We start from the raw sequence: 12,145 nt of genomic DNA, 5'->3' as shown, positions 1-12,145 counted from the left end.
TTGCCTGAACCTCCATGCTGCTGAGTTGGTGTAATTGAGGATTTCCTCCCCCTTGCTAGAAGAACCATCTAGGATGCTTGCTTGTAATAAAACGATACCCAGGTATCCCTGGACGGTTGACTCAGCATGTCTGGGTGCGGCCCAGAATTTTGTTTTAACATGTGCCCCAGGTGATTGGTAGGATCTGCAAATTTGAGAAAGGCTGCAATCCCTTATTCTGATCTTGAGTGCAAAGCTGTGGGTGACCCCAGGAGGGGGGGGCCTAGTCACTAGACAAGAATGTAAGCGCAGAATGCATAATGGGGTACGGTCAAGGAACGCTTGGTAGGAAGGAGCTTGGTAGGAAGGAGCGGGTGGTTTTTAGATTGGGCATAACAGACCCCAAGAGCTAAGCCGTATGAGTCTAAATTTTATGTTTGCTGTTTGTTGTTGTTGTTGTGTGCCGTCGAGTCGGCCCCGACTCATAGCGACCCCTCCTTGGGTTTCCGAGGCAGTATCACTACGGAAGTAGGATTGCCCAACCTTCCTTCCGAGGAGTGGCTGTTTAGACCCTTGTATATTCGTATCTTTTAAAGTTGTGTTTTGCCACACCCCTTATCAACTCTACAAGAAGCTCCGGTGGCACTGTGGTGAAGGCATTGGGCTGCTAACCAAAAAGTCAGTGGTTCGAACCCATCGGCTGCTCCTTACCCACCAGCTGCTCCGTGGAAGAAAGATGAGGCAGTCTGCTTCCCTAAAGATTTACAGCCTTGGAAGCCCTATAGGGCAATTTCACTTGATCTTGTAGGGTTGCTATGAGTGGTAATCGATGCTAGTCTTTTCAAAGCATCCTTTTGGCCTAAGCCAGACCTACTCCCTAAATGTTAAAGTTTCACATCTGTATCTCTGGATTTAGCCAAAGCACTACTGATCTCCCTGTGAGATTTTGTTTTCTGCATTCTGTCCACCCATCTTTGAGCCTTGCCTATGAAAATTCAAGTTCAAGTTGGATATCATTTCTGAAACCCTTAACTCCTGACACACACCTCATAGCCTGGAGACAAAAATCTTCCATTTCTTTTCCTTGCTGATTCCCACTTTTTCAATTGATTTTTATTTAATTTTATTTTAATTCAGCGTGCATGTGTGTGCACCTGGGCTTCAGCCAGCTCATTTGAATTAAAATTCTCCTTTCTGACAAATAATTGTCAGTATTCACAGAATTTTGTATGCACCTAACTTAAAGGATTAGGTCCTTGTCTTAAACTAAAGCACAGATTTGAACCTTATTTTTTTCATTTGATTCACTTCACCAGTGCTTCAATATTTGATGTTTCCCAGGTACCTTAAAAATAAACAGGTATAGCTCCAGAAAGTAGTGAGAAATTACTTTTACTGCCTTCCAATCACAGTTTAGAAGAGCTGTGGGCAGGTATATGCAGCCTGCTGAATTGGAGAGGTGCCAGGCAGCCCAGTGACGGGACAATGCCTTCTCCTATGCCACTTTTTTTTTTTTTTTTTGAGATAATAAAGTGAGCTCTGAGTCACAGCTTCTAAAAATGTTGGCTTAGGTGCCAGACATTTTTTCCTTATTGTTTTTTTTTTTAAAGACAGGTTCACAACAACATCACCACAAGTCTCAGATGATGAAAAGTATCGTACTTTGGCTTTGAGACACTTGAAAGAACACTGTCTTGCATTTTATTTGGAAAATGCTGACAAAGTGGTGGTTCTGCTTTTGTGAGGGTTAATCTTTAATAAATACATTTTATAAGCCCCTGCTTGTCGTAAGAATATTAGGTTTGGGGGATATGCAGTACATAGCATTTTCATTTCTTCTGATTTACTGACACAAGCCTATTGGAGTGCTTTCTGCGATGTCATAAAGTGCAGCTGTTGTACCGGGTATTGCTAACAATGAAAACGAAGCTTTATATCACTCCCTGAAGAGTCCTCCCCACACATACAGCTGAGCAGGAGGAACAGGTTTATATGACTCTTTGGAGCAAAGGCAAATAAACTGAAAACGTGGAGGCCCAGAGTTCTCTTAAGAAAATAATTTTATTGCGGTTGAGTGTCTTACACATTTTTACCGTCTCATTTGCTTCTTACAGAGACTTTGCAAAATATGAGGTATTATCCCTACATTATTGGTGGGAAAATACACTAATAACTCACCCGTGGTCGTGTAGCTGATGAGTAGAAGACCCAGCGCTAGGTAGAACCCCTGTACATGTGTATCCAAACCCTGTACTCCACAAACTCCACCCCATAAATGTTGCTGAAAAGGTCTAAGTATCTGCTTTCTCTCCAGCTGATAAGTGCCCTTTTGCCCCTTGCTGTCTTCATGAGGGTCTTTATGGAAGTGTGGTCCAAGACTAGTAGTCACTGGGCAGGGAGCTTATCATTCCCTTCTGTTGTTCCAAAGGAGAACACACGTTCCAACGCCAATCTAGAAACAGGTCTTTTATTTCTGATCATTTAATGCCCAGCAACCCATACTCTTGTCATCCCTGGCTAGTTCTTAAAACTATGATTGAGCCCAAGTTACTCGCTTTAAAGGTTTGCAGTGGTTTTCCCACAATGGTATGTGCCAGTTAAAAATTTAAATGTTTCAGTTCTTTTATTATTTATTTTTTATTGTGATTCGGGTGAAAGTTTACAGAGCAAATTCACTTTCCATACAGCAGTTCACGTACACTTTGTCTCATGACATTGACTACAATTTACCCCAATGCAACAGCTCCCCTCCCACTTCCCCCCCATAGTTACCTTTTCCTTGTGTCCATCCCTCCATGTACTCCTGCCCCCTGAGCTGTCTCCCTGTGCATAAACAGCCCTTCTTTCTCCCATGATTGATCTCTCCTAGGAGTGTATCTACCTCAGGTAAATGTTCAACTCATATGCCTGTCTTTTGTTTGGCTGGAAGCCACAGGTGTGGGTTCAATTCCAGACCTGAAGGGCAGCTAGGGGCCATAGTCTCAGGGGTTCCTCCAGGCTCTATCACACCAGCAACCCTGGTCCCTTTTTTTTTTCCAAATGATTTTGAGTTTTGTTCCACATTGTTCTCCCTCTCTACCCAGGCTCTCCTACATCCCTTCCAAGTGGTTGACAGTGGTAGCCGGGCACCTTCTAGTTCTTCTGGTCTCATAGTCATATAGGCTGCGGGTTGCATGGTGTACCAGTCACCAGGACTAATTGTTTCCATGAATCTTTGGTTTTCTGAATGGTTCAGTTCTTAACTGTGAGTGTTTTAGGGATTTAAAAACCAAACTTAAGTGACTAAGGAAGCTGCTTCTCTGACAGCACTTGGAATCGTTTTCCTGGTGCTTGCAGTGGCATCAGGATATAAAAGACTGGCGTTCTGTGTGGAAGGAGCTAGATAAAAAGCATGATAGAGTGAAAATGCAAAGGTTTTTCAAAGAACAAGGCTAGAACTCAGTGTGTGATCAGGGGGATCTGATTGTGGAGGACTTGTATCCAGAAGGCTAAGGAGTTTTGACTCTGCTCTAGAAGATTAACCCTTCAATAACTCCATTAGAGAATGAGTGACAAGATCAGAGCCCTGTAGCATTTAAGGGTGATTCCAGCTAACCTGGACATGTTTTATAGGCAAAGAGAAGAGAGTCATTTGAAAGTGAACATACTTAAAGAAGGAAGAGTATACTGAACACGGTTTAAATTCCATTCCTGAGTGTCTGTAGTGGCATGATTACCACTGAGTTGGCCACCTCTGCAGAAGTCACAGAGTTCAGCAAGACTAATCCATGCCTGACCCCTGTACTCCAACTTCTGTCTTTGTTTTATTTATTCAAGCCCTTTTAGGTCAGAAACTTGGTGGCATTAATGTTTAAGAAAGAAGAAGGGACTGAGTAGAATGCTATCTCCTGACCTCATTTCATTGTGAGCACATTCACCTCAGTATCAAGTGGAAGAGAGAGTTGACCCAGAGGGGAAATCGCAATAGGTCACAGCCTGGGCTTTGTAGTCAGATGGAGTTGCACCCAGCTCTCAGCACTTGCCATTGTGTGACCTGAGCAAAGTCAGCTGCTTCCATTTCCTGACTATAAAATGGGAAGAATACGTCATTTAAAGCTGTTGTGAGGGTCAAGTGAGGTAATGTTTGTAAAGTACTTTGAACAATCTGGCTAATAGTGAATGTTAGTGATTAAGGCATAGTACCTACCACTGATCACTACAGATTCAGTAGAATTGAATTTTCACATTTATTTTGATGAAAGAAGTATTCAGTTTGCCAGATTTAACTATACCATCTCTTTTTTTTTAAAGAAATAAGCGTATGATGGAGTTATGGCTGCCAATTTATTTGCCTTCTGTGCTAAGTCATATTTCTGCCTAATTAATGTCTTACTGTTTTATAGTCCATTCAAGCTTAGTCATCTCCTAAATCAAAGAGGAAATAATATTTCTGCCTCCATTCTCCTTAGGGGACTCTTCATCCCCTTTGCTTGACTCTGTAGGCTCAGGATTCTCTGCCTTTTTTGGGGAATGTTGGGATCATGAAACCTTGAGATAATGGGTTCATTTATTCAGCCTGAAAAGCATCTACAGGAAGATTTCCTAATGTTGGTGGGAGGTCTAACCTGGGTCGTAATTCTAATCTTATTTGATGCTACCCCATGGATTGAATTGCACGTTTGTCTCTGCTCAGTCTTGAATCTCCTTTGGCCAGTAGCTTCGAGGCCCATCAGCACTGCAGGAATGGCGGATTTTGGGATCTCAGCTGGCCAGTGTGTGGCGGTGGTGTGGGACAGATCTTCCCCGGTAGAAGCTCTGAAAGGTCTGGTGGATAAGCTGCAAGCCTTGACTGGCAGTGAGGGCCGAGTGGCTGTGGAAAACATCAGCCAACTGCTGGAATGTAAGTACCTCCCGTTGTATCTTGACAGGAGTGAGGCGTTTTGATGGGAATGCTCCATTTCTGCATTTCTTGGCTGGCTTAGACACATGGTAATAGTGGCCAGTAACCTGTTGTTTTTCATTTGAGATGTAGTAGACTGAGGAATGTGCTTGATGATACGTATATAGTTCTTATTTATTATTAGCTATTCTGCATTTTTTTAAAAAGCTTACTTTTCATCCAGCTTCCTTTTTCACTTGCTTTCCCTGAGCATATAACCAAAAAAAAAAAACCAAACTCACTGCCATCAAGTTGATCCCAACTCATGATGACTCCTGCTTGAGTTTCTGAGGCGGTGTCTCTATGGAAGTAGATTGCTCAGTCTTCCTTCCGAGGAGTGGCTGGTGGCTGTGGCATTAGTAGGCCTGAGGGAAGACAGAGCAGCAGCTTCATTGGCCTCTGGCTTGCAATGGTGGGAGAACAGTGTGGCTGAACACATGGGTGTTCATTTTCCCAGGGCAAGGCTTGTATCCTTTGTGGGTTTGGGGAGGGACTGGGAAATTGCTTCTGGGGCTCAGGTAATCACTGAGTCTTTCTGCTTTGCAGCTGCCCACAAAGAATCCAGCTTCGATGTTATTTTGTCGGGTGTTGTTCCGGGAAGTGCCGCTCTGCACAGTGCTGAGATTTTGGCTGAGATGGCCCGGATCCTTCGGCCTGGTGGATGTCTTTTTCTGAAAGAGCCAGTAGAGACAGCTTTAGGTAAGAAAATCTTCACCCTGAGCAGGAAATGAGATTTGAAAATCTGTATCTCTATAGGGGAGCTCTGGTGGTGTAGGGCCTAAGACATTGGACTGCTAATCAGAAGGCTGGTGGTTCAAACCCACCAGCTGCTCCTCGGAAGGAAGACTGGGCAATCTACTTCCGTAGAGATACTGCCTCATTACGAGTTGGAAACGACTCAGTGGCAGTGGGTTTGGTGGTTTTTTGAGTTTTTTTGGGTATTTCTACAGCAGAGCCTTTTCTTTAGGGATAAATTATTGTTCAAATCTGAGGCAACAGCTCTGAAGAAATTGTGATCTTTACTTGACCCGTTAGATAGTAAAATAGAAACTGTTTGTCTAAAAATGGCTGGGTCCTTTGGCATTAAGCAGTTTGTGGTATATCCATACCATAGAAAACTATGCACCAGTAAAAAGGAACAAACTCTTGCTACATGCAACAACTTGGATGGATCTCAAGAAAATTATACTGAATGAGAAAACCAATCTCAGAAGGTTACATGCTGTATGATCCCATTATGTGATATTCTTGAAATAACAAAATTCTAGTGTTGAAGAAGAGATAGTAGTTGCCAAACCAAAAAACCAGACTCACTGCCATTGAGTCTGATCTGACTCATAGCACCCCTTCCTTGGGTTTCTGAGGCGGTATTACTACAGAAGTAGATTGCCCAGTCTTCCTTCCCAGGAGTGACTGGTGGGTTTGAACCACCAGCCTTCTGGTTAGTAGTCAAATGCCTTAGGCACTATACCACTGGAGCTCCTGGGGCTTAGAAATGGGAGGGGAGTTGTGTGTGTGGCTTTAAAGGGGCAGCATGAGGGAGCCTTGTGGTGATGGGACACTTCATTATCCTGATTGTGGTGGTGTTTATACAGATGTACATGTGTGACCAAATAGTGTAGAACTACACGCACACGAGAGTGCACTTAAAACAGTGAAATCTGCATGAGCTCTGTGGACTACACCGGTGTCAGTTTCCTAGTCCTCATGTTGTACTAGGGCTAAATGTTCTACAGTTACACACACTGTACTTATAGCCCATGGAGAGGAACTGGGCAGAGGGCATGTGGGGCCTCGCCGAACATTGCATTTTGCAGCTTCCTGCAAATCTGTAATTATTATTAAATGAAAAAATTATTTTAAATAATGGCTGGAAGTCTGGGAATGGTGAGATAATTATTAACTCACATGAGACTAATAATAACAACCAAGAAAAAAACATTTTTGCTCACTGGTGTAGGAAAAAAACGTTTTTAGCATTTTTACTAGACTTTTAACCAAAAAAGAACATTTATCAAGGAAGATAATAGAAATGAAGGGGTTGTGAAATGTATAGTGAATAAAGGTATTCCTTGTGTGGAAATAGAAACTTGGGATGTGTACAGCAGACACTCATTAACATTCTCTGCCAGGAATTTAGACCTCAGGTGACTAAACACAGTATCTCTTTGTCAGAATTGTACAGAGATAATACTAGTATTTCTGTGCACTTTACAGTTTAGAAACCTCTTTCATTATCTAACAACCCTGGGGGTGTAGATATTTCATACAAGCAGAAAATGATAAGCAGCAATAATAATGGAATTATGGCATATAGTTGAGAGCATTTTAAATAACCAAAGGGATTGGTCAAGGTAAAATACTATTACTAAAATACATATACTTGAAATGGAGTAGCTTATTACCATTTTGATGCGTGCTAACCCAGGCACAACAGAGAGCTTATTTTTCCTGTTTTGACCTATAAAACTATTAATTAGAGTTTTCCTCTTGGCAGTTAACAATGGCAGAGTAAAGACAGCATCTAAACTCTGTTCAGCTCTGACTCTTTCTGGACTTGTGGAAGTAAAAGAGGTATGTTTATAGGCACACTTCTTGGCTAGGAATTTAAACTTTGGGGAACTAAACACAGTTTAGTTCTTTATCAGTTTAGTTTAGTTAGTTCTTTATCAGAACTGTATGGAGGGAGTTGAGGAAATAACAGGCCTGAAGATGATGTGTGATCATTGTTGCCTACAAATACGAAACAAATTTGAGAAATGCTACCCGAGTGAGATACAGTGATGCCTCAAAGAACCACCCCCTCTGGAAACTGGTGTCTTTTGAAGAGACTCAGCTCGGGCCCATGTGGGTCGGAGCACATTCTGGTGTCCTCAGAGCTGGGTGCGGGTGGTGGCCGCTGAGACTGGGAGAGCAGCGTCAGACACAGATCTTAATGGGTATAAATCTTAGGGAGGCATCTGGATCATCAGTCGTCCTGATCGTCAGTGGGAGGCTGGAAGGGGACATCCCATTTCTGACAACTCAGTGGAGTATTTGAATCGAAGAGATCCTTGTATTTCTGTATTCTTCCCCAGTGTTAAGATGTTCTTATGTGTGTGAGAGAAGTGGTGTACTGTGACAGTGGTTTCCTTTCCTCACTGTGTCAATGATCTGCTATATGACCTAGGACTCTAATTTCTATGTTTCCCCTTTATTTTTTTTTCCCTTTTATTTCAAGGTTTTCTCTTTTTTATTCTAAAATAGGGAATGCTCATACAAATTCAGTTAATACTGAAGAATATAAGGTGCCATCTTGGTCCTGGTTCACACTTCCCTTCCCACAGGAAGCCATCCATACATTTTTGATTATCCATGCAGACCTCTTTCAATGTATTTATAAGCGTACGTGTAATCACGTAAACGTCCTTCTTTTTTAAAACATATGTACGTGTTGTTCTGTCACTGGCTTTTTTTCCCATTCTTGAATATCTCAGACATCCACCCCCTCACTGGATTCCCCTCCCATCTTACTAATGGTGTAACAGTGCTTCGTGGTCTGGATGGCCTGTGATTTATTGAACCACTTTTGGACATAGAGGTGGCACTGCTCCCCACCACCACCTTTGTTTCTGCCTCCACTGTCTGTTCCTTCTTCCCAGGGTACCTAGAAAGCACGTCCCTGTGCCTGCAGCTCTCTCTCCCTTCCTAAATTCCCACTGTCTTCATTGGGGCCGCGGGCCCACTGTGGGTGTTGGTCCACTCAGTAGGACCGCGTCTGATTCATCTTCTTAGGATCGTAATCAGTACAACTCCCACAATGACTTGCCCCCAACAGATCTTTGATAAGTACTTTAAAACGTTCTGAAGGGTAGGCTCAAGGTAAACATATGGACAGCGTTGTGCTCTAGGGTTCTGATCAGTGAGAAATTGAATGTGGGGCCTGAAGTGAGATCTATTACCTTCAGCTATTACATGCCTGATACATAGAAATGAGGATTTGACATGAACCCAGTAAAACAGGATGTTAGAGGAGGAGCATGGACTAATCCTTTCCATCTGGAATTCCAGCTGCAGCGGAAATCCTTAAGCCCTGAGGAGACACAGTCTGTTCAAGAACACCTGGGTTACCAAAGTGATGGCCTGCTCTCTGTTCAGGTCACAGGCAGAAAACCAAACTTTGAAGTGGGTTCTTCTAGTCAGCTTAAGCTTTCCACTGTCAAGAAGCCTCCTTCAGGTAAGGCTGCCACAGGGACATGCATCTGTTTAAATGGACTTGGAGGGACATAGTCGAAATTGAGCCAGAGACACAAACAAGGTGGCAGGATCTTCACAGGATTCATCTTTTCCTTAATTCCTCTCATTTCTAAGTGGAAGAATGCTGATGGTACTGTTACCCTGGGCACATTTGGATCCCACACAAGGTGGTGCAGTTCTTACCTAGATCAGCCTTTCCTCTGTACAGAGGAGACGGGCTGCCTGGCTCTAGAGGATCACTTAGTTTAGTTAATGAAGGCTCCAGGCCCTAGAAGGACGTCATTTATCCTCAGACGACCTCACAGGTGTGGTAATGGTAGGGAAGGTGTCATGTTCCCGTGTGTCCTTGTCCTAAGTCAGGCAGCTTTTCTCACTTTAAAGCCTAGGACACCGGTGAACTGTTGTTTCCTCTGCCTCAGAAATTGCAGGGTCCCCCCCCTCCAGCCACCTGGAGCTATTTCGGTGCTCGAGTTGAGAAAGTTGTCCCAGCTGTGCAGTGTGGAAGGTTACAGATCCTTCCTAGTGCCTTTACACTGCGCTGTCTCGACCATCCAGCCTAAATCTTGGGGATCCTCACCTTGGGCAGGAACCGCAGGGATAAGTAGTGTGCTCTGTGGAAGGTCGTACATCCACAGACAGGACTCATGACGGTGCTCATAGCTGGCCTTGTCATTGGGAGTTCCCTTCTTCCAAAAGTTCTGTTGAGGATCTGTCCCAGACTTCTCCTGGCCTGCGTGAGGTGTGTGTCCCATTGTCCCTATCACCTTCAGAGCCCATCTCCTTGTCTGTAACAGCTTTATGAAAGGCTCTGCTATTGTTGAAGGCTTTTGACCTACTTTCTCGTCTAGTCCTCACAGCACCTGTGGAGGTTAGGCCTGTATTACAGGGATGGACACTAAGATGAGGAGGAAGCAATGTGGACTGGATGTTAAAAGCATTACTTTGGACTCAGGCTTTTATTTGTGCCAGTTATTTAAACACTCTGAACCTGATTCTTTATCTGTAAAATTAAGATGCTAAAAAGTACTTACCTCACAATGTTGCTAGCAGGATTAAATTTGATAGTACCCGTGCTTAACAAATGACGGCTTCTTTACTATCATTAACGATTAGCCCAAGGTGCTACCTCTTGTGAGTGGTAGAGCCGGGCCTTGAACCCAGGCCCCGGACTTGTAAGCCAGTGTGTTCTCTGCCACGTCATTTCTCAGTAGAAAGCACTTGTGGTTTGTATCTGGCTGGTTTACGAGCTTTTTCTTTTCATGGGCTGGACTCAGTGAAGCCTGCCGTGGACCCTGCTGCTGCCAAGCTCTGGACTCTCTCTGCCAACGATATGGAGGATGACAGCATGGTGAGTTGGCATCAGGGCATTTCTTCCAGGCCCCATTTTGAGTGTGAGAGCTGCACTTCGGAGTGGGCTCTCTGAGCTTGTAAGTGTGAAAGTATTTAAAGCCCAATGTCCTGTCTGTGCGTATTACTTTTATTTAGATGGAAACCCTGCGTTGGCGGCATTGTACATTTCTTTTTAGTATCTCTTTCCCTGAAGACTTTGTTGTTCTTGCTTCATGTGAGAGATTAAAGATAGTTGTGGGCATGTGTAAACACAAAAGAGACTTTGCCAGCTAAAGTATTTTTATTGGCCCCGTGGTCTGCCCAAGTCCCTGATGGCTCGCTATCGTAGAGCTGCACTCTCCATCTTTATTTGGGTTCCTCATTTGTACAACTGTTCAGGGCGGAGGGGTCAGCAAAGTAGGTCATGCCCTTGTGTGCACATGCCTATCAAAAGCATGTCCACATGCTTATCAAAACATGACACAGGTGTATACATAATTATTTACCCTTTTCTCTGGAACTTCATAGAAAATACTTGTTTTTTCACATGACAGCTTTTATGTGTTTAAATAAATATAACCTTTCTTTTTTCCTTCCTGTTCTCCTGCCCCCACCAACACGCACACATATGCGTATTCTCTACACACTGCTGGTCAGGTCTTAGAACTATTTCTCGTGTAAGTTAGTTTCATTCTAATGTATCTTTTGTGGACTTAGTTTAGCTCACCATTGGTGTCTTGAGCATGGTGGTCAGGTTGACCATGGCAATTAACCCAGTCGCACTGGACTTACACAGTCCAGTCTTCCCACCCCACTGGTGAAGTCTGCCATCACCGCCTGCAGTCACTTTAGCTTTTCATTAGCAGAGATTGACTGTGTCACTGATTGCTTTGAACCCTCTCCAGGATCTCATTGACTCAGATGAGCTGCTGGACGCAGAAGATTTGAAGAAGCCAGATCCTGCTTCCCTGCGGGCTGCTTCATGTGGGGAAGGGAAAAAGAGGAAGGCTTGTAAGAACTGGTAAGTGTTGGAGGAAGCACAGTTTGCCATGCTGCTTCCAGTGGCTTTCGATTCCCAAGTAATCTTCATATGTCACTATTTTTTTACATGTGTATTTTATTGTGAAATGTAACATACACACAGGAATATATTAAAAGGTCCATTTTAAGGAATACCAACATGAGTACCCATGTACTGATCACACAGAAACATGACTAGTGGTGGAGTGACCTGGACGTGCTTTCTCAGCTGCATCTCCCTCCTGCTCTGCTCAGGCGCTGACCACTCTGCAGTCTCTCCTGATCATTTCCTGGCTTTTTTGGTAGTTTTGCAACCTATGCATGAGTCTCCACACAGTCTCCTGTTTAGTTATGAAGAACTTAGTCATAAGTTGAAACCTGATATGTAAGGAAAGGTCAGCGTTCCCATCACTGTATGAAGGCTTCCTGGGAAAGGTGAGCTGAACAGAGAGTCTTTGGGTCAAGTTTGGTCTCAGCTTCTTCGAGAATCTAAAGAGCCCTGTATTAGCTTCCTAGAGCTGCTGTAACAACCAACCACAAACTGGGTAACTTAAAACAACGGAATTCTCTTCTCTCAGTTGTGGAGGCCAGAAGTCTGAAATCAAGGTGTCTGGAGGGCCGTGCCCCCGCTGAGGTCTAGGGAAGATCCTTCCTTGTCTTTTC

The 12,145-nt window shown here is 43.7% G+C and overlaps 1 protein-coding gene across 1 annotated transcript in view; it reads left to right on the top strand.

The window, feature by feature from the left end:
• The first annotated feature begins 4,692 nt into the window (after positions 1 to 4,692).
• CIAPIN1 (cytokine induced apoptosis inhibitor 1) overlaps positions 4,693 to 12,145 on the top strand; it is a 10,430-nt gene continuing 2,977 nt past the window's right edge. Inside the window, exons 1-6 of the mRNA XM_007947449.2 lie at positions 4,693 to 4,858; positions 5,444 to 5,596; positions 7,395 to 7,471; positions 8,948 to 9,113; positions 10,408 to 10,481; positions 11,368 to 11,483. Coding sequence (XP_007945640.1) covers positions 4,702 to 4,858; positions 5,444 to 5,596; positions 7,395 to 7,471; positions 8,948 to 9,113; positions 10,408 to 10,481; positions 11,368 to 11,483 — 743 coding nt within the window. The 5' untranslated portion in view covers positions 4,693 to 4,701. The remainder of the gene's footprint in view (positions 4,859 to 5,443; positions 5,597 to 7,394; positions 7,472 to 8,947; positions 9,114 to 10,407; positions 10,482 to 11,367; positions 11,484 to 12,145) is intronic.

Source organism: Orycteropus afer, unplaced genomic scaffold (assembly GCF_000298275.1).
Source record: "Orycteropus afer afer isolate SDZICR_OR568_19922 unplaced genomic scaffold, OryAfe1.0 scaffold00009, whole genome shotgun sequence".
Classification (NCBI taxonomy): Eukaryota; Metazoa; Chordata; class Mammalia; order Tubulidentata; family Orycteropodidae; genus Orycteropus; species Orycteropus afer.
This window is presented reverse-complemented; position numbering and strand designations above follow the sequence as displayed.